This window comes from Brachyistius frenatus, unplaced genomic scaffold (genome assembly GCF_029030835.1).
Source record: "Brachyistius frenatus isolate BFR_SWC_R1_liver_20210118 unplaced genomic scaffold, ASM2903083v1 Contig_60, whole genome shotgun sequence".
In the NCBI taxonomy this organism is placed as follows: Eukaryota; Metazoa; Chordata; class Actinopteri; family Embiotocidae; genus Brachyistius; species Brachyistius frenatus.
Window position 1 is genome coordinate 512,563 of NW_027210659.1, and position 26,747 is coordinate 539,309.

The 26,747-nt window shown below is 40.8% G+C and overlaps 1 protein-coding gene across 3 annotated transcripts in view; it reads left to right on the forward strand.

The window, feature by feature from the left end:
- Positions 1-26,747, forward strand: part of znf608 (zinc finger protein 608) — a 66,151-nt gene that overhangs the window by 18,998 nt on the left and 20,406 nt on the right. For all 3 annotated transcript variants that reach the window (XM_069705910.1, XM_069705909.1, XM_069705911.1), the window contains exons 2-4: positions 7,351-7,621; positions 15,115-15,202; positions 24,231-26,688. In XM_069705910.1, the coding sequence (XP_069562011.1) occupies positions 7,351-7,621; positions 15,115-15,202; positions 24,231-26,688 (2,817 nt within the window). The remainder of the gene's footprint in view (positions 1-7,350; positions 7,622-15,114; positions 15,203-24,230; positions 26,689-26,747) is intronic.

The window sequence follows — 26,747 nt, forward strand, 5'->3', positions numbered from 1 at the left end:
AACAGTAAACAAAACTCAGAGAGTGAAGGCATTAATATGGTGAGATGCGATGGTGGCATATAAATGGATAGAGAGTGAAAGAGAGGGAGAGGAGCTTCAGTTTTCTTCCCTGTGAGTACAGTCTGGAAACTCGGCTTGTGTTAGCGTTTGCACAGCCACTCTGAAGGGCGGACCAATCAGCCAGCAGCGTCAGTGGTTAACCACATTTTTCCCGCCCCTGCTTCACTGTGTGTCACAGTTGGTGAAAATGACAGTGTTAACAGTTTTTAACACTCGCCGACTGGAAAAAAAAGAATTGCTGAACATTCAGCGTGCAGCGCAGAATAAAAGCTCAGCACCTCATCAAGCTGCTGGCGTTCATTAATACAATTGAAAAAAAATTGCTGCCGATAGAAAAAAAAAAACGCTTTGGTGGACACGGTAGGAAGTTGCAGCGGTGGCAGAGCGTCGGCCAGTTTCGGCGCATGCTGATTAGTTCAAATTAACCCGAGGTCTACGCCCAGTAGGATGAAACGACAGCAAACGATTCTCTATGGAGAGCAACTAGACCCATATTCATGCAGTGAAATTGGGTCTGGTTCGCATCAGGCTAGAGGAGAGCAGCTCAGTGCATCATTGAAGGTCCCCCATGAAGCAGCATAATTAAGGGATGACTCAATCGGAGCCAACTCTAACTGTATGCTTTGTGAAGTAGGAAAGTTTTAAGCCTTATCTTAGAAGTAGAGAGTGTGTCTGCCTCCCGAACTGAAACTGGGAGCTGGTTCCACATGGAGAGGGCCCAGAGTGTTAAAATCTCTGCCTCTCATTCTGCTTTTGGAAACTCTTGGAACCACAAGCAGGCCAATCTGAGATTGAAGTGCCCTATTAGGATGATATGGCACGATAAGATCTTTGAGATAAGATGGAGCTTGGCCACAAAGAGCTTTGCAAGTCATCAGAAGCAGGATGTTCCTGATTTTATTAATACTGCATAAATGAAAGACAGCAGACTTGTTAATGAGTAACTGTTTGGTTGGATAAAGAATTTAAGTGAGGGGTTTGGGGCCAAATACAACAAATTCAATTGTATCTGAATTTATATATATATTTATACATAGTAGCAGATTGGTCTGATTTCTTTGTAATCATTTCATGTAGGTGTCAACTATGCAGTGCATTTTGCTGGTGGTTTTAAAACTGCATGCTGACACTTGTTTCATTCACTACTGACATTATGTTGTGTTATGCCTGATATTACGTGTGCTATTGAGCCTGCCGGTCCACAACTGGCTCATTTAAACCTCCAAACCGGCAGCTCAGAAAGAAAAGAGACTCAATTAATGAGCGCTGGTCCACGCACACGGCCATTTCTCCACGGACAAGACCAGAGGGCTCCCAGCTAATTTGGTGTCAAACTCTAGAAATCGGCAACGGAGACCCGCAAAACGCTTCAGGAAGCCTATGGCAATGAAGCAAAGAGCCCAGAGGGGCATTCATTTCGTGCAAATCACCTGAACTGTGCCGCGATGCCACTCGGGTTGTCCAACATGACAACGTGCCTGCTCACAGTGCGTTGAAAAGGTGTACGTTCCTCACCCATAGCAACACAATCGTTGCTCCCCACCGCCCCTACTCGCTGGATTTGGCACCCTGCTACTTCTTTCTGTTCCCCGATAATGTTGTAACAAACTCAGGTGCTGATTTTCAACAAGTGACGAAAGTAGGAGTAGTTTATTCACAAAGGTTACAGATGATCTCTGTTCTGTGCACGTCACGCGCAACAGGAGCAGTTTCTGAACGTAGTGATCGACCCTTGTATTGGGTCAAATTGTCCTGATTAAAGAAAACTAGAAGATGGAAGGACGCAGAGTACCTCACCACAGCTCTATGGTGAGGTACTCTGCTTCCTTCAGCTGAAGTGGGGCCTTCAGGCACTCTTCAAGGCACTAAAGTCGTAAAAACAGAAACAAGGATTGGAAACACAAGCTCTGGATTCATACCTTGGCTGGGGCCATTCTTTGTGGAGTTGGCATGTTCTCCAGAGACATGTACTGTATGTTAGTTTAATTGAACATACATGTCAGCGTGAATGGCTGTCTGTCTCTCTGTGTTGGCCCTGTGCAGGATCAGGGACAGGAACAGTGTAACATTATCTAGTGCTTATCCATTATTTCTGCACATCACTTACACCTATTTAATTTGGATTGCTTAATTTTTAAACGTTACAAAGAAGAAACGGCACTCTGGGAAATGGGGATTTCTTTGTCACATGACCTTGCTTCCTGTCATTTGTGATATGTCATGTGTGAGAGGTATTCAGGGAAAACTCCCTGCGCCCAAGAAAAATACATGCACAGCTTGATTGATTGATTGATTGATTGATTGATTGATTGATTGGATGGCCTTGATTCCCATGAGAGTCCTTTAAAACTATATGTGCTGGTATCCAGTCTACAGTGCTGGATCTGTACTTGTAACTTTGTCAGTTTAAACTGCTGTGCAGGAATAAAATAGCAGGGGGAATTTGAAGAAAAGACACAGAGCACCCTTGAATCTTTAGTTTTTTACTCTCTAAAGGAGTGAAAAAAAATATTTTTTTGCCAGATTTAAGTGCAACATGTGAGTAACTGATTAATCTTCATAATAACAACAGAAGCACAGCTCCTTTATCTGGGAAACCGAATGCCACATCAGAGCTCTGTGTTGGACTTGACAAAGCGCTGCTGTTTTATTCGGGTGAGGAAGTTCTTTTCAGACGGTAAATCACTTAAGAATAGTGTGCAGTGAGATATCTGTCAAAACTGTCATTTTTATTGAGTTGAAAGTCGCCAGTAAAATCCTCCACTGCTGATTACTGCTGCTCTAAGCAGAATTATTTCCCAGAACTGTTGTAATTGGGACCATAACAAGGGGCGAAGATTAGAGTGAAGCTATTAAGGCACCGTTGGCATGGATTTCATTACACGTAACCATGGTGATGACGGTGGTTAAGAACATTTAAAAATATTGAAAACTTCTTAGTGATCAACACTAAATGGTGTCCTTCAGTTTAAGAAACACTGAAACTGGAAGTACATAAAATAACTAGACATTTCCCTCAGACTGGAAAATAAGTCCGCAAGTATTTTTTTCAGTGATGAATGCAGTGGGAAACACGGTCAGAGTGAAAAAAAACCTTCCAAAACAGTACACAGACTAATAAATACTCAACATGACAATTAAACCTAATACCATGAGAAATAGATTAGTAATGGCTGCTGCCCAATAAGACTACGATCCAGCACACTTGTCATAGTTGTGGTTTGTCTGAAAATGGAAGCTCAAACCTTGACCTGTTTAGCTTTTTAAAAAAAAGCTGTGGCTCGAAACCCTTTGGTGAAAATTAAGGGATACAAAGACAATAACAGGACAATGAAAGAATGTGAAGGAGTCAGAGTAGGAGTGAAAATTATACTTTGCAATGATTTTGCAGCAGGTTTGTCTTGAAAAGCAGAAATAGTGATAAAACAGGAGCTGACAAGTGGGAAATGTGGTTTTATAATGAGAATTAGATGTAAATCACATATGTTTTATACGCCCTTGCAGTTGTATGACATTGCACTTTATCTTTTTGCATATAGTATGTGTTGAATTAACATTATTTTAAAAACTGTTAAAGCTCTTACTTTTACAGGTAATGTATACCTACATATTCTGTATTGCAGTCGCAGACTGTTTTGTAAAGCTTTGTAAAACTAAAATACTTCCAGTGGTATCTGTGATGTGCAGTATTATAATAATAAGTTATCACTTATTATTTTTTGTTGATTAGAAGTTTGGGGTAAAAAAAAAAAAAAATCACAGTTGTTTTCTGTCTTGCAATTTTTTGCCAATTCCCACAATCTTACTGCAAATAAAAATCAAATCAAATGAAACTGCAAATTGCATCACAATTCTTTTAGAAAAGCCACCAAATTTTTTTTTTTCAGCAATCACAAAAAAAAAGTCAAAAGACATTTAGCATTGCAGTAACTCCAAATGCAGCATTAATAACTATGATATATATAGCAAGAACAACAGCAACTTTCTCACATTAAATGGTGTAATTTGCTAAATTCACTACTGATCAGTTTTCCAGTCTGAAAATAATATAATAAATAACTTGGCATAAGGCCTGAAGGAGGGGTATTTCTTGGGGCGTGTCTGGTTTGATTAAAAGGTCAGGGTCTGCTATAGGTGGGTGGTTGTAGTATCCTCAGGGTTCCCAGTCAGATTGAATCTGACTGATCCAATGCTCACTCCTTACCAGCTTCTCCAAACATGGTTACTTTTGGCTCTGAAAAACCATGATGGTGACGACCAAAGAGATCGAACTTGAGACTCCAAAACGGCCGTTCACAAACCGACGGGTAAATCACAGCTGGTTTGCCGCTTGGTGCAGATCTACGAGTATGCAAATAGTCCTTGTTTGTATCTCCTCCCATCCCTCCTCCGCTCACCTCCAGCTAGCGCTGGCAGCTGGATGATGCGGAGAACGCCAACCTGCCAGTTCACGGGATTGACTTCTTGGGTATTTGACGTATGAAACCCTGGCTGTCTGAATTCGTGTTTTTACATGTTTGTCAGACTGTCACTGTAGTTCCAAAACAGCAACTCTCAGCGTTGACTGCTTATTTAAATAAAAAAGGAGAGCAAGAGAGACAAAAACAATGTCGAGCTCCTCTCTCACTTCTTCTCAGCCGGTCAAGGACGGCATACGAGGGAAGTTCCGAGATCAGCAACTTTTGTGAGCAGTGGTCTGGGTACGCCTGCTTTATACACCTGCAGGTTGAACAGAGAGCGAACAGAAAGTTTAATTAAGAGAGACTCAATTTCAGTTACAAATCTTATTGACAAGCTTGAAGACAAGAGAGAAGGAGGAGAGATGTAAGAGTCTCTGGCGATTAGACCCCGTTGCGGTGTCATCATTCATGTTTAAAGGGGTTGAAGCAGTGCCTGTGGTGGTGGTGGTGGTAATGGAATGACTTAAATGACTTAAAAATGTTCTATCTAAAATTATAAAGGAAAAAAACTAAAAACAAATCAGTATTTCCCACGAGCAAGCTTGAAAGAAAAAAAATAACCTTTTAAACAGGAAGAAAAAAAACTCCAGCAGGAAAAATAATCCCTTTTAAACAGGAAGAAAAACCTTGTTCAGGGAAAAGGAAAAAAAAATCCTTGACTGAGGGAGGTGGCCATTTGCCACAAGGGGAGAGAAAAAAAACAGCACAGTGGAGACACATTTATGGTAGGTTGGTGGTGCCCATGACTGCAGATCTGAATGACGGGAATCTGATGAGCTGGACCTCGGCGATGAAGACTGGAGGCGAAAAGGGTTTTGGGGGTTGCAGGTGGTCTTCTGGCTGATACGGAAGAGAGGATAACAGATTTCAAGTTTGACAGCAATGGAACGATTGGCTGATTTGAGATTGTGGTATAGTTTGATTGTCTGTTGTGAATGTTTTCCCTCAGATGCCTCAGAACATCAGAGTAGATCTCGCGTGTTGACAGTCTGACCCTGAGGGACGTCTATACGGTGCACCTTCAGGTTCGGATTTTGATCAAAGGTGCCAATTTGTAAGACTTACTCATTAGAGTTATACCTTCCTACTTGGCAAGTGGGTGTGAATGCCAGGTTGTTAGTTTCAGAAAGTTAAAGATACGTCATGTATCTTTAACATCCCGGCAGAGAAAACTTTAAGAGCCAAGGCGCCAAAGCAATCTGCAGTTTTTTCTGACAGTAAACCCACTGTATGCTGCCTACTTGGTTCTGAGCAGCAGACAGGCAGTTAGAAATCAGCTGGTGAGGAAAGTGGAATGTTTAGGAGCTAAAGCGGCCTGATATTTTGCTCAGCAGCTGGTGGAGACCACAGCAGAGCTACAGTTGTAAAAAGGGAAGGGTCAACATTGCGTTTAGCACATAGACACTAATACCTTTTTAATGGGAAGATTATAGTGGTGTGCTAACAAGTTAGCCATTACAACGGGGTTAGGTTGTCCTGTATAAGATGACAGCTTTTCCACCCAGACTCCATTAAAATGTTTCACCCACTGGGATTAAACACAGAATAGTCTCACAAGTCTCAGAAAAAATTAAAAATTAAAATTTAAATGTAAAACCAGACCTGAAATAGCTGTTTTCCAAAATCAGTTTTTAACAGTCGAGTGCAGCTTCAAAAAGACCCTCCTAATCAAATATATTTTATTTAGCCATTGCAATATTGTTTATCTTATTATAAAATCCACTTTGATTTTAAGCAGGTTGAAAATCCTGGTCTTTCCTAAACTGAGTCCTATTTGTATATTTTTTTTCCCCCTGAGTTATGATAAAAAATGTTGCTCAGCACCTTTCCAGCAGAGAAAATTTTAAGAGCCAAGGCGCCAAAGCAATCTGCAGTTTTTTTAGAAAAACACTTTGGTGCAAAATAAATCACTTTGAACACTCGTCCTTGAGTTAGAGCTTCAGTTACCACTGAAAGATGTCCCCCATAAAATACTCGAAGCTGTGTTTTTCTTAAATCCTTGTTACGGCAGTGGGGAATAAAATGTTTATTCATGAAAATTAATAAAAAGTGACCATTAAATAACTTGTTCAAGCTTCAGAACACAAAGGCAAGTAAATAATCTGCATATTGCTGAAGCCTATTTCAGAAAAGCTCATCCCCCACATGCAAGTTAAAGCATGAAAATCTAATTTCCACAGTCAACAGAGAAGCCATTTTTTGTTTTTATTGTCAAACTCGATGGACTAGTGTTGCCTTATTGTACGATTGCAGATTTTTGCTAAGTGACTCTGTCCAGAGGTGGCGGCTAATTATTATGTGCAGTTTCTGTATGTATGCATTGCCTGGAAACTAATAAAGGAGGGTGAAATGTTTTCCTCATAAGGATCTCACCAGTCACGATAAAGATGGAGATGAATTGAAACAGAATAATAATGATAACAAAAGTTGAGAGATGATGAACTGCCACTCAATATTTGGAAATGCAGACTATGGATGGAATAATAAACGGTGTGCCATTTAGAGAAAATCTCTTTCTTCTTTTAAAATGTCCTTGCAATTCTTGCCTCCATTATGCAGCATTATCCAACACTCAAATAGCCAGATGTCAGTTGGATTCTCTTCAGTTCTATTAAAATGACTTTAATAATCATTTTAGTAATATTTTCGATCATCTCTCTCTCTCAAGCTCTCATATATTCATTTCTCCAGACGTATTCAGCAAAGCAATGGATGCAAATTTCATTAAATAGAATGAAACTGAACTGAGGTTATCTGAAGTAAAATTACATATTGCAATGCACACCAGTCTCCTCTTCTCATCCAATGAATCTGCTCGTCCTTCTTCCAGGTGGACACCATGTTCACGGTCCCAGCTCCTCCTGTTCCAGGCCACCCCGGGGCCCCCGGAACCTCCCTGCCCTCGGCCCAGTCCCTCTCCCCCACAGCCCTTCCCACCTCGAACCCCAAGCACCTAGCCGTAAGGACGAGGTCTATCGGCACCAACACCCAGGACGGAGGCATCGCTGGGGCGCTGGAGGGGGACTCGGCCTGCTTGGGGCCATGCCAGCCTGGAACCAGCGTCAACCTGCAGGGGATCATCTGGCACGAAACTGAGGAAGGTGAGCAGTAACCTGGACACACCGAGCCTCATACTGGTAAAACGCCCATTGCAGTCAGTGCTCCTTAAAGCAATAAAAAACGATGTTGCATGCATTTCAGGGGGGAGGCTATATCTTTGTAGATTATAAAGACTTATTACCTCATCAATTCTGGAAAGACATGTTCATGTTGAGTTTTTCTCCTTTGTTGTGCTGGCTTTTCAAGTTGTGTTTTAAGACTTCAGGAATGTAAAGGATGACACAAGTGTTTTGTGTTCATATTTTTTAAACCATTTAACTGCAGCTGACAATTTTTCAAAACACAGTTTTGTTTTAGATGTCTAGGTTTTTCATTCTTCCAGATAGCAGCCATTCTTATAGAAATGAAATTGAAAATACATTTTCAGATGCTTGAAATGTGTTTTTGTTAAGTTGTAAAGAATTGTTCCAAAAACGCTTTGACCAACAGTGGCATTAATGATATGCGAGCTAAATTACTCGTCCGATGCCTTCAAGGGAAACTGATTCTAAGTTAAAATCAGTCTAAGACCTTGTCAACACTAATACGGGTACAAGGTTCAATAAAAATATCTGGGCCAGTTCCTGTTGCGCACGGATGAAACACAGCGCAGTAATACACATGGAGCTGGAAGAAAAAAATTTTTTTTGTGAGTAAGGATTCCAAATCATACAGCTTGATCAACACCCACTGGCATGTGTAGGGGGAGAAATATGGTTCTAGAAACTGAATTTAAATCACTTATATTTGAATTTCAATTGTTCATTGATTAATTGCAAAAGCAAATTTAAATGAAATCACATAATTTGATCTTGTACTGTTTACCTGGGATAGCTGTGTCTAAAATGTGAATCTGAAAAGCATAATTTGAAATTCAAAAAATCCGAAACTAAATGTAATGTGAAATTTTGTTTGATGGAACATTCAAGTCTTTGTATACTTCACTTATAGTTCATTTCAGTTCTTGAAATTTAATTTCAGTTTGTGTCTCACACATCCGGGTCTTTGAGGAAAAGGATTCACAGAACTAGTTTAGCCTTGAAGACAAACTTCTCCCACGTGCCAGACTGTCTGTCTGTATTTCCTTCACTCCCATTGATCTGCGGCAGTGCCGAGATCGAAAGGGGGCAGATGGTGTACCGCTTACAGAGCAGCAGCACATGCCGATCTCTTCAGCAGCCATTTTCTGTGTTGCTGTTTATGTTTCACTTTTCACAGTTTAATGAAAAGTGCTCTTCATTTAAAGATCAAAGTTTATTCTAACATTCAAAGGGAAAACAACTGTATTGAATGAAATGTTAATGATAGTAGCAATATCAATAAATTGTATTTAGATTTTCACATCATCATCGTTACTTGTATTTGGATGATGATGTTCATCATTAGAAATCTTGTAATAATTGGCATTACCATCATCATTACAAATGGCTTGTTTTAGTCCCTCTTAATGGAAATAAAACAGTGCTAAAGGGACAGGGAAACATTGACAAGCTATAGAAGGACAGTTTCCAGTTTTTTTGACAGCTCCTGGGAGACCATCTGTCTGGACTCAGAGCTGAGGAAATCTTTCAGCCTCCTGAGATGGGTTTTTCAGATTTACTAGTTTTGTATTTCCAAAATGAGTCCTCGCCTGAAAACAACAAAACTGATTGATTTTGCATAATGTATAATCCATAATGTAGAGCTTTCATCTTCATATCAAAGATGGCTTAATCAGTGTCATGTGACCTAAATATAGATATTTGTCCTGTGATGACATATATCAGGGTTCAGGGGTGATAACACAATGTCTTGCCTGATGTCGCTTTGACTGTCCACTGACTTCTTGTCGATGATGAGCTTTGGTTTCTTCCCAGTCTGTCCTGGGACTGCTTCAACTCTGGTGTTTGCAACCAGCATTGGTCATTTATTGAGCATCATCTTAAGGGGATGTTAATAATGACTCGTGTGTATCAAAAGCAAAAGAGGAACTAGTCTGACATTTTACATTTTTTCTCTGTGTCCCGGTTATTGCGTATAGTAATGCTTTGTATTCTTGTTTAAGCCCAGAGACCAAAGACCGTAGAGAATAACTTCAAAATTCTGCTGCATGGTGTTATGTAACCCCAGGTTATATATACATACCAGAGGTATGCGTTTCACTCCTCAAGTCCGAGGTGATTCCATTTCTCCTTGAAAAGAAATTCCTCAAATTCAGTCGGTAACAGCTCCACAAATGTCCCCTCGAAATGCAAACAAATTAAAAGCGGGCATTGCTGCAATTTGTGTGGGTTTGAAAAGCATATGTTACGAGAGAAAGTGGATGATGCATCTTATTTTTATAATTTCAGACCTTTCAAACACATTGTTCTCCATGAGCAAAAATAACCAAGATTCTTTTTAGAGAACAGTGGAGCCAAATCCCATCCAGTGCAACAGAATGATGCCACGGTAGCATCGGCCTGCTGTTTCACACGCCAATTTGGAGGCCACTGCACTTTGATAAGCTGTTAACGAGGACACCACTCAGCACTGCAGCCGCGCAGCAGAGGTGTAATACCTGCTGCAGGTTCCTTTTGAATATAACCCATCTCTCCGTGCCCACCTCCCTCTGCCAGCCACGGGGTCTCTGAAATTAAGTGTTGAGTTTGGCAGAGAGGCTTTTGTATCCCAGTCCAGTGCTAATTAACTGGATCTCCTCGCTCCAACCACACTCCAAAAATAAATAAGAAAATACAAACACAATGCTGGGGAATATATCCCAGGACAAGAGTGCTTCTAAACAGAGCAGAGATATGGTGCGAGGCTAGAGTGTCAATAAAACATCTTCTGCTTCAGACTGTATAAAAAGACCCAAAGAGACAAAGTCAGAGAAAAATCAGACTCCATACAGTCCAAAGAGACGATAATGAAACTGAATTCACATGTTGTCTTGCAGACCTCAACAGCCAATGCCCACCTCAGACTAGCTAATGGGTTGGTGTCTCGTAATGCTAATTAGAAATAACAATAATGGGATGTTGCTTTTTTTTTCTCTCATTCATTCACATGAATAGTGTAGTTGCTCCAATAGTGACTGACCTTTATTTGCCACAAGATAACTGACTTTTATCCCTCTGTTTGATGAATATAATTAGTTATAATTTACAGTACAAAGTACTGAAAAGTACAAAACCTTATTTCATTACGCTGTATTACTATAGACTATATGCAAACTCAACACTTCAAAATTAAAGTGCTTTAGTGCTTTAGTAGACAGAAACCCTTAATTTCTCAATTATTGTAAGATATTGGCAGTAATGTGCTGTTGTGACAAAAATCTAGACATTAAGCATCATGTTTCAAGGTTTTGAAATAAAAGAGCAGAAGCAGCATCAGCTATATGAGACAGTAATATTATGCGTTATGTTGTAAAATCTACATAAAGGGAGTCACATCTATGTACCACGATGAGTAAAAAAAAGATGGAGGGCTGCAGACAAGGAAGGGAGAGATACAAACAAAGAAAAAGAGCAAGAAAATAGATTCAGTCTTTGTCCCATCGTCCTGATGGAAGAATGGAAGATGGAAAGAATGGTAAAAGAGGTTTGAGCCATTCATTTTCTCTCTTTTTTGGGGGGTTTTGTTTGCATTTTGTCCTTTATTCAGATGGTGCAGTGTAGACGGGCAGGAAATAGGAAAGAAGAAAGCCATGCAGTAAAAGCTCAGACTGGCTAGGATTGACACCTGGGGACCCCGTGCTGATGGCATTTGCACATAATGTGGTATGTCCGAACGGCTCGCCTGTTCAGTCAGTATTTTTGAAACTACTGCAGCGGCGAATAGAGATGGCAAGGAATGTAAATATGGCAGGAGAAGAGAGATAAAGGGATGAAGACGAAGCATTCCAATATTGATGCAGACAGAAAAAACGCCTGACAGAAAGACAAAGAGAGAAAAGTACGTGATTGGTTTTTTTTTTGTATGTGCTTCTCCTCCTGCTGCTCGGGGACTATTGTTCGGGAGGCGGACTGATAACTGGAGCCCGCTCCTCGTGGCAGCAAAGGGATACAAGATGCAAGTTGCATGTTAATTGAGCTGAATACTAATTGGAGAGACAAAAAAAAGAAGAAGATGAAGAAACCACTGTTTCAGCTTCAACCCTCCTCCTCCCTCCACACAAGGAGACCAGTGGTTAGCTGAGCTGAACCGCCGGTGTAAGCAAGAATGATGCTGTTCAAAAAGGATATTTATCATCCTGACTAACTCTTGGACTCCTTGGAACTTGTAATTTTTTATTTTTACATCTACTGTATGAAATTTAAATAGCCAATTTAAAATATATAATATTTCCCCGTATTTAACGGGGTGGGTGAGCATTATTTTGCAATATTCTTTCTTAATTATTATTATTGACCCTTTGTTTCATCTGGCTCTTGAGATTAAAACCTTTTTTCAGGGGAGACTTGGCCAAGATAGTGCACCAGTACTAGGTTACAGGAATTATAAAATTGGGCAAAAAGACATTTACGTAAAACTCAAAGGACATTGAGAACAAACAGGAGACCCCTAATACAAAACCCATCTTGGAAATAGTAATTGCACTCTTCAGTTACAGAGGTTTGAACTCTCCCAGGGAGACAACTCATTAAGCTGTAATGGTTTCCATGACCAGGGCGAGAACTAGAAGAGGGACTACAAAGTTGTGAGGAAATCCCGGATACCCTGTGGCGCATCCTTCTCAGAAAAAGAATCATAACAGTTGCTGGTAAAGGACAGAAAACTACGCAGATGAATATAAATTTATAAATAAAAAAATATATATACAATATACATCAATGCTTATATTCACTTTAGGCTTATAAAAATCAAGGAAATAGTGTACAGGACAATAAGCTGGATATAAAACGTAGTGAGCCATAAAACACAGAAAGCCGGTAGCAACGCATAGAGAAGGAAGCTTACATGGTGATGGTGAGACAGCGCTTAAGAAAAGTTAGGCAGATTCTGATTTAAGATTTGAATTGACATATCTTTTTACGATTAAATGGTGCTGATTAGCACTGCTGTGCACGATTAGCACTGCTGGTTTGACTGTTCATAATAAAGTGGATGTTTATAATGTGATAAGATACCAAAAATGATGACTCTCACATTTGATTTGTACACGACGTTCTGCCCCCCTTGAAATGTAAATGCAACTCAAAACGCACCGACCTGCTCTTTGCTTCGTCATTGCTGCTTTCTGAGGTTGACACAAAACTGCATGTGAGTTCTCTGCTCAAGTCAATGGTGATACTGCAAATGCACACGTACCAGTGGTCACATAAATGTGTGTAACACAGGTGCTGATGTTGATGAAGGGATGTAATGTGGAATACTTAATATGTTTTATCTTCATCCTCCTCCTTGTGTATTACCGTGCTGCACTCCGTGTGTGCACAACAGGCACAGACTTGCCTTAAATCATCGATTATCTTTCTGGTGTATGATAGTACTGATTGAGATGTGACCAATCTGCTGTTGGAGAACCACGCAGATGTAACACAGTTGGTGAAACTGCATTTCCTTTTTATTTGTCTCACTGGCAGGACTTATGAGTGGTCGTAGCCGCAAAACAGATATTTCAGGGCGTTTCTCCACATTTGTAGCAAACTGTGAGAGTTGAAATGAGGCTTATGCAGATGGATAATTTTACAATAATTTAAATCTAGCTTTAATAGAACCAGGCATTGTCTGTGGTTTTATGAACATGATTATAAAAATGCATATTTCTGCCTTTGTGGTTACATACATACAGTTTGAGTCCCGACATTTGGCCACAGAGTTTTACAGGTTTCTAAAACCACACAGGCTCATTACAGCCTTTATCTGTCTTAACAGAAACCAAAAGGAATTTGATTTACAACATAAAAATCCAGACAAGAGCTCAACCCAGACCTGAATAGATTCTGAAAATACAGCGATACAGTATATCAAAGAAATCATAGGTACTGTGTATCAAAGAAATCACTCACGGAGCATTTTCTGATACTCTGGGAAGAGTTTATTTTAAATTCTCAAAGAGTAACCGTACTTGTTACCCCCAAATCAGACTCAAAATTGTAGGCAAGAAAATAAAGGTTGGCTGGCAACTGATAACAAGTTTGACTTTCATTATAGGGCACAAATGCAGACAACAGACCACAATATGTAAATACAAATTCTGGGTAAATGTGCAGAAAAGGATGCACAACTTTCAAAAACAATTTGCATTTGATGTTTGGTTCGAGACATCCACACACTTAAATCCCTACAGTGCATCACTTAAGCCTTTGGTCAGACCTTGTTTATTATACCTCCGCATCTGGCGATAGCCATGGCCATGTTTTTGGGTTTGCCATCCGTTCATATGTACATACGTAAATTCAACGCCTCGTGCGTATGTACGTACATCCATCTGTCCTGTTCTTGTGAATGCCTGCAGGGAGTTTCTTGAAATTTGGCACAAACGTTTCCTTGGCCTCAAGGATGAACTGATTACATTTTGGGGTAAAAGGTCAAAAGCCAAGGTCCCCGTCACCTCACATTGACCCATGTTCGTGATAACAATATCTAATATCCATGATATCTTGATCATTGAGGAACTTTCTTTAAATTTGGCACAAACATTCACTTGAACTCAAGCATGAACTGATACAATTTTGTTGGTTGAAGATCGAGCATTGACAATTTACAATTCCCAGCTTTTCTGCAGCATCATCTATGTTTAAAACACTGTCTACTGTCGATCAGCTTTATCAGCCATGTGAGCACAATAAGAATTCCTTCACAGTCTTCACTTCATATATCGTATCGGTTTGGATAGACATTGATGTAAACGGCAGCTTGGGTGGCTAGTGGAGGCATCCAACCTTGAGGCAGTAATTCTAGTTCATATTTATTTTAACTTTTGGTCTACCAGGCCAAAAAGCTAAAATAAAGTGATATAGTGCATTGATCATAGTGTACGGCTCTCTTTGACCGGTTGCACTTATAGATGGTTCCGGCACTATCGCAAAAATTCAGCCGAGTATTCCCGCATGTTCACAAATGACTTAAAATCAATATTAGTGGCACTTTCAATAAGATAATCCATCCACCCGACAGATGTGCCACGTCAAGACTCAGATTGAACTGCATGATTTTTGCGAAGGTGCGCTTTGGACTGGTCACAACAAAAAGTCTCTGAAATTAGCTATTGTGTTTATATTTTTGTTGAGTGTATTTCAGTAAATTTCTAAATATACCTGTATCAGTATTTGATTCTCTAAAAGTCAACATTAAGCATAAAAATCTATTTTAAGATTGTATTTCTTGTAGAATTTTTGGGTAATATAACTGCAATTGTTACCGTCACAAAGAATTAGGCCAACAAATGTTCTCATTTGAATGTTCATCAAAGCAAACTAAAACTGTCCACATTTCTTTTCTTATTTTTTTTATTTCTAGACCCTGTGCTATTACAGTCCCAGTAAAACCAGTACTAACCGCTGTCCTTGTCCTGTGTGATTGATAGGTGTGTTGGTAGTGAATGTGACATGGCGGAAGAGAACCTACGTGGGAACTCTGTTAGACTGCACCAAACACGACTGGGCACCTCCAAGGTAACATTTCCTTTTTCTTTTTCTTTCCCTGCTTCTATGTTTCTGCACAGAGAAATTTAAAGGCACACCATGTCAAACATATTGTACCGTATGTCTCAGCTCAAGACTCAAGATAACTGTAGCTCAGATGACTAAATTGGGAAAGTGAGACTAAAGATGCATTTGCACCACTGGAAGTTTCCCCTGGGAACAGGAAACTATCAACCGCACTATCAAATCAAACACTACCAGACTGTGTAACAGTTTCTTTCCACAAGGCAAGGCAAATTTATTTGTGTCGAACATTTCAGCAACAAGGCAATTCAAAGTGCTTCACATAAAACCATTAAAAACATCAAAACATCAGGCAAAAGAAAAGGACATTTAAAAACAATTAAGAACAGACATTAAAACATCACAAAACCATATTTAAAACATTAAGCAAGCTAAAAATAGGATAAAAGTTACAGTGCAGTTTAGGACGTCCTCAAATCTGGTTCAGTGAAAGGCAGCAGCAAACACAAAAAGTTTCCAGTCTTGATTTAAAGGAGCTGAGAGTCTCAGCAGACCTGCAGGTTTCTAGGACTTTGTTCCAGATATGTGGAGCATAAAACTGAACGCTTCTCCTCCATGTTTAGTTCTGACTCTGGGGACAGAAAGGAGATCCGTCCCAGACGACCTGATGGGTCTGGATGGTTCATAAGGTAGCAGCAGATCAGAAATGTATTTTGGCCCTAAACCATTCAGTGCTTTATAAACCAACAGTACGATTTTATAGTGGATTCTTTGTTGGACAGGAAGCCAGTGTAAAGACCTCAGAACTGGAGTGATGTGATCCACTTTCTTGGTCTTAGTGAGGACTCGAGCTGCAGCGTTCTGAATCAGCTGCAGCTGTCTGACTGACTTTTTACAGAGACCTGTGAACACACCGTTACAGTAGTTGAGTCTACTGAAGATAAAGGGACAAGTTTTTCCAAATCCTGTCGTGACATAAGTCCTCTAATCCTGGATATAGGCAATAAGACTGTTAAACATGTAACACTCTGCACCTACTTGGACTCTATTTATGCTGCTTTACTGAGACCTTTACTATAGGACATACTGATCACTGTTTATTTATTATTTATTTTCATGTCTTATATTTATTACTTTTCACCCTGGTCCTGAGATACGTTACCTCGTTCCACTGTGTATAAATATGTCTATGCTCAGAATGACAATTGAATTAACCTTGATCCTTGAACCTGTGTTTTCACCTGAGGGACTAGGGATACAGTATTACCCGCTATGGAAAGTCCCTGCTCAGGGTGTAGTACTCTCTTTGGGGTGGGCAGTTAGCATTTTCTGCAGCTTTGTTACACACCTGGTTGTTACAAAACCTTCAGATGCAGACAGGTTCCTTTGCGAAAAAAAAGTTCCTGGAGCACTATGGTCATATTGACACACAAAATGCACAGTTCAGTTTGTACTGCAAGTTTTTTAGCAGAGAAAACAAAAAAAAATATGCATAACGCACAATACAAACCAATGGGTGGCGTCACGGTGTGTTGCCACTTGTCGTAGATACATAAATATTCTAAGCTCTCTTGCACTCGAACTACCGCGCATTAAAAATGCATATTGCTTGTTTTATATTTTAACTCTATTTGTGTTTAATTTTATGCATTTAATCGGTTCTCATGCATTTTATCTGTTCTTATACATCTCATTTCTTTTCTATATTTTTAAATGTTCCTTTATATCTGTTTTTATGTAAAACATTGTATGTAATCGTCTTGCTGTGAAGCACTTTGAGCTGCACTTTTTGTATGAAAGGTGCTATACAAATAATGTTTATTATCATTATTATTAATAGAAACCAGCTAACCTTAAAGGCTAACCCTGCAGAGTTAATGATTTTTATGTCTCTATGACGAGTGGTTAGCAGGCTGCCCATGCTAGCATGCAGCTGATAGACGACAACTGGTGGGCTGCCAAAATATTTCAGATGGAAGTGTTCGGATCAGAGGAAGTACTTGCAGAGAAGTGTTATTTCAAACTGAACACCCTGCACCAAACTATTCCGGATGAAAAAGCATGCATCTTTTGATGGAACACACGTTCTGCTCTTTACAAATTCAAATTGGCATTCATGAGAAATAAAGTGTGCCACTTATAGCTGCAGCAGTGTCACTTCATCTGCTATGATCAATAACTAATAGTGACAAATGTTACATTATGTTTTTATATTCATCATTATACAGCAACTGTAGTGCAAAGCTGTGTCATCTCACTTTAAGGCAATACAGATATACTGGAGGACCTGCAGCTCTATAAAACCAGAAAAAAGCAATGTAATGTTGCCATGGTTACACTATATTACTCCGCTGGCTGCAACAATAGCCTGGAGTATTTGTTTCCTTTCTTTTACCTTTTCCATTTTTGAAAATAAAGTAGGCCAATTTAGCTATTAACAGTCTGTTTTTTTCTTTTATTTTAAATTTTTGTGTGAATTAAATTAATTTCAGCATCAAAATGCCCACTGAATATTTTTTAAAGCTTTGTTTTGGCTCGTTAAACAGCCAGTAAGTCTTTAATTGAAAACAGGTCAGAGAAAAAACACGACTGTGGTTAAATAATATTGTAAGATCATGAATTCATTATGATTGCCTTTTAATAGTAACATTACTGTTCTATGTTTTGGGCACAAGTTTATGCTTTGCAATGAGTTTTTATTGTAAATATCCGTTTTGATCTCTCTCTTTTTAATTTTTATCCATTTTATAGTTATTCTTACTCTTAGTTTATTTGATTAATTGAAAAGTGCACTTATTTCCGAATCTTGCAAAACGTATAAGAAGGCTGAATTGGCTCTGAGGCTGTCAGCTGTTGTTCCATGATAATCAGTTTCCAAACCATTTGTTATGTCACAAAAAAAGCTCCTAATTTCACCACTTACAATCAGAATTTAATTTAGCACAGAGAAGCTTCCCCTTTCAGCAGACAATGAGGAAAACGGCCTGTGCACACACATCGTTCTGCACAGTAAGAAAAACAATGAGAAAAACATGACCTGTAAGTGGAGCAGGACTTTAACCGAAACACTCTCCACTGCCCATCTAACTGATTTACTAACGGTGAGTTGGTCTTGTGATTGCTGAGTGAAAAATGTGACAGTCCTTCCTTCCTCTTCTGAAACCTCTGTATTGTTGCTCCTGTATGCAAATGAATGTTGTCATGGCAATTACAGCATAATCTCCGAAAGCGGGGACAAAATTGCTCTTTTCATTTGGACTCTTGTCACTGCGCACGTCTGTCAATGGAGACTGAATGTGGTTTTATTATATAATTCAATCGAATGAAACGCTTTCTTTTTGATGATTCCTCTCTGAATAAATACGTGGACAAAAGATTCAATTAAAACACATACACACGTGGAAAAATAAATGTTAGGCAAAGGTGAGAAAAACTGACTCGGAGGCAGAGAAAACAGAGTTTGGTTCACAGATGGAGAATGCTCTGTCACCCCTGGTCCGGTGTTTGGTTCTGAGTGGTGAGGACAGCAGAGGCTGTAGGAAGGAGTGGAGCAGTTGGGCGAGGTGGGAGGGGGGCCTGGAGCCAGAGGAGGCTCTGGAGGACACAGGTGATGTGGTCACTGGAGCAGCTGAGTTTTGGATGCACTGCAGTTTGTTCAGTACTTTGGATGATGTGCCGTAAAGGATGCTGATGGAGTAGTTGAGTCTGGATGTGATGAAGGTCATGGATCATGGGTCATGGATCATGAAACATGGGTCATGGATCACGGGTCATGGGTCATGGATCATGGGTCATGGATCACGAGTCACGGGTCAAGGATCACGAACCATGGATCATTGCTCATGAATCATGAGTCATGTATCATGAATCGTGAATCGTGAATCATGAATCATGGGTCATGGGTCATGGGTCATGGGTCATGGATCATGGGTCATGGATCAAGGATCATGGGTCATGGGTCATGGATCATGAATCATGGGTCATGGGTCAAGGATCATGGGTTATGGGTCATGGATCATGGGTCATGGGTCATGAGTCATGGATCATGAATCATGGGTCAAGGATCATGGGTTATGGGTCATGGATCATGGGTCATGGATCATGAATCATGGGTCATGGGTCAAGGATCATGGGTTATGGATCATGGATCATGGGTCATGGGTCATGGATCATGAACCATGGGTCAAGGATCATGGGTTATGGGTCATGGATCATGAATCATGGGTTAATGATCATGGGTTATGGGTCATGGATCATGAATCATGAATCATGAATCATGGGTCATGGGTCATGGATCATGGGTCATGGATCATGGGTTATGGGTCATGGATCATGGGTCATGGATCATGAATCATGGGTCATGGGTCAAGGATCATGGGTCATGGGTCATGGATCATGGGTCATAGGTCGTGGGTCATGGGTCATGCCTTGGGACAGAGGAGCACAGGAGCAGGTGCAGTTGTTGACGTTGATAAACTGTCGTCTGTCTGCAAGATATGATCTTAGCCAGGAAGGGCACTGGTGGTGATGTTGAGGAATGGTGTGAGGCGTAATAGTAGCATGGTGTGGTTGATGGTGTCGAAAGCTGCAGTGTGGCGGAGGAGGACGATGGTGCTGAGGTGACCAGAGTCTGAGGAGAGGTGGAGATCGTTAGGGACTGCGAGGAGGGCTTTTTCCGTGCTGTGTGCGTAAACTAGATTGAAATGGTGGAAGCATGTCGTTGGAGATGTGGTGGGCTCTACAACATGTTCCAGAATTTTTGATGAGATTGGAGATGGGCTGGAAATTGGTTATGAAGTCAGGATTGAGTCCAGGTTTTTTGAGGATGTTTTGGGGGGCAGAACCAGAGGTGAACGAAGAGTTCATGGCGAGCTTACTGTACCATAAATGTAATGAGTGCGCTATGTCATTTCCCATACAGTCACATCTTTGTCAATGCTGTATATACAGTAGTGCATGAACCCCTCAGAATTCTCCATATCTCAGCATAAATATCATGTAAAACATCTTTAGATTTTCACACAAGGTGATGCGTGAGTGGAGCTGAGGCGGGTGGAATAAAGTCTGATTGCTAAAAACAGCACCTCTGTCTGTTTGGTTCACATTGGCCGTATGGTTGTATTTATGTACGTATATGTAATTTTAAGTTTTAACACAATAAATTGGTGAGTTCTATAAAAAGTTGCCTCCATAAAGTTGTTGTGAACGAGAAAATAAGCTATAGTCCTTTTAACACAACAGACATTTTAACTCCATTACGTTATGTGACCCAGTTAAGTCATCACAGTGACTCAGCCATGGACAAGATGCACCCATCGTGAATACACCTGCACTTTTCTTTTCATGACAAGTCAAAATGTCAGCAATGAAAAAGGTCAACAGCAACCAAAACAGTTTTTTATACCAAGTTGTTAACATATTTATTTCTGCAGTAACATTTCTCATTTTAACATGGGAGTCTATTGAATGACTCTTTTTGAAGACACCCTCAAATACCCATTGCACTTTTTGGCATTTCCGTCAAAAATTTGGGCAGGATGAGGAGTGAGGATTTTGAGATGACAAGAGATGTGAGTATACAAAATAAAACAGAGATTGGTAAATAATAATAAAAAAAAAAAAGGTGAACAAAAGAAAACATTGCCTAGTGAGAGGAGTGGATTGTGACAATAAGTTTCACATTATTTAAAACAACATAACAAAATTCAGCTGAAAGTAACATCACTCAGTGAATCAAAGCTGCCCTTTTAAGCTAAGTTAAGTTAAGTTAAGGCATGAAAGCAAAATACGGTATTTGAAATATCAAAGAAAATGCATACAATTTTAGCCGGAAGTCATGGGAACTGAAGTGACATTCAGGGACCGACTGATGGGGGGAAAAAAGCAATTACAAACATCACAGCACTTGTGAGATATCATCATTTTTAAATCACAGAAGGGAACAAGAAAGTCTAGTCTCAATGTGCTCAGCAGTCTGTTTCATTAATTTAGTTATTAAAACCCAAAACAGTTGTTGCAAGGTCAGAAAATATTAACAGAGTCTTTAACACCAACCAGTCATGTGATGAAGTGTCAAAGGTGGAAAGTAATGTCTATCTTTAAAGCCCTTAGACTTACAGACCCCATCAACTTCAGTGAAATGTGAAGTACATTTACTAAAGTACTTCACTTACACACTTTTACTTTGAGTATTTCCATTTTGTGCTACTTTCAGAGGGAAACATCGTAATTTCTACTCCATTCATTCTAATCCACTCATTTGACAGATGATTTGATATGAGCATCTTTTTCTATTTAATTCACTTCAATTCATATAGAGCCAACTCACAACAGAAGTCATCTGAGGGCACTTACCATATTAAGGTCAAGACCTTACAGTATTATAGAGAGGCATAATTAGTATATAGCATATATAACAATTCAACAAGTTCCACATGAACATGGCTCTTGACCACAATGTTTTTGAAGTGATATATACCATGTATATATACACACTCTGCAAAGCATTGCACTTGTACTTATAAGATATGACAGTAAATCTACCTACCGCTTTGAATTATGTTTTTATAAGTATTACTTATTTGCTCCTCAGTCTGTTTGACACGTTGCAGCTAAATGGATAAAACTAAAGATCGTAAGAAGAATACATACAGTACATTTAATGAAACATGCACATGCAACTATAGTCAGATCTTCCTGTGCACTTGATGGTAAGCCTCTCAACTTAGGTTTTACATTCACAAAGTCAGTGATTTGTTTGCCAGCACATCCTTCAATCATTCAGCAACTGCAGCTATGCTGCTTTCAGCCCCGATTATGTGTCTCTCTTCTAAAATTATAGTTTGCTGTCTCTGCTATCAGTACACTTGTCCATGTTTGTGATTGCCCAGATGCTGCAAACACACCCTCCGTTACGTGAACGCGCTCAGAGCCTAAAGCAGAAAGCCTGAGTTAACACAGAAAGCTGATAACCACCATCGTAGGACCGATTATCTCGGACTGCAAGTTTCCGCTTTGTTGAGTGAGCTCAGACAAAGAAAGCCTGGATCTGTTGAATTTGTTTCGTATTCCACCTCTCTGGAGTCAGAGACACCTACTCAAAAAGCACAAACAGTGGGAGAGAGAAGACAGAAAGTTGACATGAAGTAGAAGAAGATAAATGCACCAAGAGGGAAAGAGAGATTGAAGGAGAGCGGAGGTGCTCAGCTAAAGGCTCTGCTTTCCATTCTACTTTTGGAAATTCTAGGAACAACAAGTAAGCCTGCACTCTGAGAGTGCTACAGCAAACACACTTACTTGATAGGAAAATGTAAGAAAATACAACTTTGGTGAAGTTCAGTTTAATTCAATTCAATTCAATTTATATCGCGCCAAATCACAACACAGGTTATTTCATGGCACCTAACACGTTAATTAAAAGCACAGAAACTATGCCAGCAAGGGAACTATATGGAGAGGCAACAGACAATAAGCAAAAACTACAGGAGAGAAAAAGCATGAAGTTGGAAATATACTGGCAGATTCAAACTTCAACCAATAGTTGGTGAAACACAAACATTTCATTCCTACTGCAGGAAGGTAGACAAGGAGCTACAAACTTATTTTCCTTTTAAAACAGACTATTCTCAGAGCTTGGCAAATAACATTGGTCTCTATGTACAACTGGCTGAGTGCACGGGGACTGTCTGAAAGTGCAATATAAAAAACTAAACAGAGATACTACAAACATAGTGTCATTAAAATCATATGAATAATCTCCTGTTATACTTCAAAACTTAGTTTGAAAAATTTGCATTTTGCTAAATTAGGGAATTTGTTTATTTGAAAGAATATTCAATAACTTGTCTTTTGGAGTGTTGTGTCACCAAAATCTCTTCACATGTCAACATTTTGAGCAATGTTTATTAGGACAAATCTTCCTTATAAGTATTCCTTAATGTTTTTGCTTTTGCAAAAGCTAATTTTTTTCAAACTAAAAGTTGCCAACAGGAGACCACTGTAATCACTGTATCTGTACTTCACACTTGATCAGATAATAAGTTAGAATTGAGATAAAAATGTAAGTGGTGGACAAAAAAAATAAAATAAATTCAGTTTAGGTGTGAGAAGCTCACAGTTTGGTATTCAAGTGAGTTGTAACTATGTTTCAGTCCAAGGTTGGTTGATAAGCTTGAGTGGAAGGTAAATGCCAGTCCTCTTTCTTGACCTGTGCTTCGATTGTGACGTTTAGTGTGACTGAGAGGAGTTGATTCATTTCGATTGCCATATTTGTCTTGCTGCAACCCGTTTCTGTAAGAACAAAATAACGGTTAGTTATGATGCAAGACACTTGTAGTATGGAGCGTTTTTATATTGCAGATCCTTAATACCAAAGTGAAACATCTGAATGCTTCTTCCACCACCAGCAGGGTCAAGTAGAGCTGTAAATAAATATGAGGTAATGCATTCTCCTCCTTACAGCAGACAACGTTTTTGATTTGAATATCAATATGTGAGTGCGGGAAAGTATCTTCATTGATAGAATGCAATGTGATGTCATAAACAGCATCATAGGACTTCAAAGTTGTAGGGACAGCATGTGAATACAAAATGTCTCTATATCAAACACATGTAATTACTATGGATTGTACAGGTTGTATCAAGCAGGCTTTGTACAGAAAAAAAAAAATTATGATTGACGTCGAGGCAAAGTGGTTCACATGGGCCTTGAATCAAAATCTGTTACCCTCAAACATTTTTGTTTAATGGTTGAGCTCAGTTTGGGATGAACATGTTTTTTACAGTAAACCTTTTCAATATAAACAGGGTGTAAAAAAACAACTATTGTCTTCAGCTCAGGATTTCAGAAGGTTTCAGGAACGTGATACAACAGAACATAATATAATATGAAATGATCCAAAACACATCATTTTGAGACAACACGACATAATGTATCACAATAATGATCTGTGCCATCTATGAAGCATTCGCAGGCTGTGATTATTAAACAGAATTCTCTTGTAAGTCCACCATTTTTTTCTCTTCTGCTGTCCAGGTTTTGCGAGTCTCCCTCCAGTGACCCTGAGTTGCCAGGCGGCCGTGGCAGGGGGAAACGGATGCGAATGGCCATGGCCGAGCGGCCCTGTGTTGAGCCGGCCCCTGCTGCCAAAGTAAGGGGTCTATCACAGCACAGGAGCCGTGGAGGTGGAGTGTCTGCAAATGCGGCACCCATCCACAACAAGGGAAGGAGAGGCAGCCTGAACCTCATCAATAGTAACTGCAGAGCACCTTCTTTCTTTACTGTGGAGGAGGTGAAACCTGCCAACAGCACCGCCTCTCTATCCTCTGGGAAGCGGAAGAATAAACCACCAGCGGACTTGGACCTCAGCCTGGTTTCCTCAGAGGAAATCAAAAATGGGAATGGGAAGAGGATCCGAGCAAAATCCCGGAGTGCCCCGACCACGCCACAGGGAAAATCTGACCCCTCGTTCATGGATCCAGGAGGAGGTTGTGCCTCCTCACCTCCTCCACCTCCCATCCTCATTGACTGCCCCCACCCAAACTGCACTAAACGCTACAAGCACATCAATGGCCTGCGCTACCACCAGACACATGCACACCTGGAGGTCGAGGAGCCGAGGAAGCCCGAGATCGAGGCCATGAAGGATGGGGAAAGTGAGGAACGACTATCAGACTGTGAGGATGCCATCAACAATGTGACATATGACCTCTCAGAGACAAACAACAGCACTAATGCCAACAGCTCCTCGAAGAAACCCGCCCCTTTGTACAAGGTAACAACAGTGGGGTCTCCTAAGAACAGACGACTACTCCTCAGTACCAACCATAGCCCCACAGCCAACTCCAAAACCAGAAGAACCTCACTGCTCAAAGATGGTCTGATCGATGATCTTAGCAATCTTCCCATCATCTCCAACATGACTGTTGTTCTGGAGAACTGCATGGTCCCAGACAGGAACTCTTCGGTCGAGATGCCCAAACTGGAAGCTGAAGGTTTGATCGAAAAGAAGGGAGGCACATGTGACAAGGGCAAGAAGGCCAACGGGAAGGTCGAGAAGCTGTCCAAGTCAAGGACCAACCGGCCAATTGCTCCAGCCCCTGCTCCACCCAAGCTGATCGCAATACCCAACACGGTGTATCCAACCGGCACAGCAGATACTGTCACCTCACAGCAGCCTTCTCCTATGGCAGCGGCAGGCCTCACAAGTAAAAACATTCCCCTGAAACCCATCAAACCAAAGCTGAGCATCGTTGTGGAGCCAAGCCTTGTCAAAGCCACCCTGGTTACCTGCAGCAAAGAGACCAGGAAAAAAGAAAAACGGAGGCTAAAGGACAAACATAACAAAGATGAGCCAATCAGGACGCCTAATGGCGACAGCAGCGGAATCAAAATGGAAGATGGGGGTGGGGGATCTAAAATGGGTGTCAAGGAAATTTCTGGAAGCCTTCTGAAGGAGCACCTCAGTAAGCATGATGTAATGAATGGACTCACAGAGAGCCAGGAGAGCAGGATGGCCAGTATCCGGGCTGAAGCTGACAAGGTTTACACTTTCACTGACAATGCCCCCAGTCCCTCCATTGGAGGTTCGTTGCGGCTTGATGCAAGTGGTACTTGCCTGGCAACAACGGACAGTGGCAGCAAGAAGAACAGCCCCGCCTATTCTGACATCTCAGATGCTGGGGACGATGGGGGATCTTCCGAATGTCGCTCTGACGGGCTCAGATCCAAGTCTGGCTCCTCTGCTTCTTCTGAGGTGAGCTCGAGCAGTAACCATGGTAACTCTAGCAAAACCCCAACCACAGCGGCTGCCCCCCAGTCAAAAGACCCACAGTCCCCGTACTACCACAGCTATGAGCCCTATTACCTACAAGGATACATGCAGTCAGATAGGCATAACAGCAGCAGCTCTGCTTTCCACAAGAGCTCCCCGCATGACTGCAAAGGAAAAGACAGAAAAGAGGAGATGAAAGAGAACGACAAAAATTCCCACGAGTTCTCGGATTCGAAGAAAGGCGACGGACCGCCGCAATCTCAGCTCCAGCTCGCTATGAGTCAAACCCAGACAGCTTTGGCCCAGTCCCTATACTACGGCCAGTACTCCAGAGGACTTTACATGGACCAGAAACTATTACTGGCCTCCAAATGCTGTGACCAGACAGCCAGTGCCAAGCAGAGGGGGCAGGGGGTGAGAGACAATGACGATGTTAAACATATAGCTGGGGGTTCAGCTGGTGGACCCATAGTAGGTAAAGGTCCAGATGGTGCTAAAGGTTGCTGTCCCAAACCCGTCCTGCCCTACGTGGAGATGAGTGAGAGAGGAGAAAGGGGACAGAGTCTGGGGGTAAAGGCGGTGCATGGTGGCATGGTGGAGCAGCACCACGTCTCCAAGAAAGACTGCGATGAAATCAAGTCTCCCACCTCTTCTTCTTCTTCATCCCTCCACAACCCAAACAGTCAGACAGATCTGGACTCAAATGTTTCCTTTTCCAGTGTAAGTTTCTCCCTCTGTCTATAACCTGCCGCCGCCGCTGATGGTGTTGTTGATGTCCT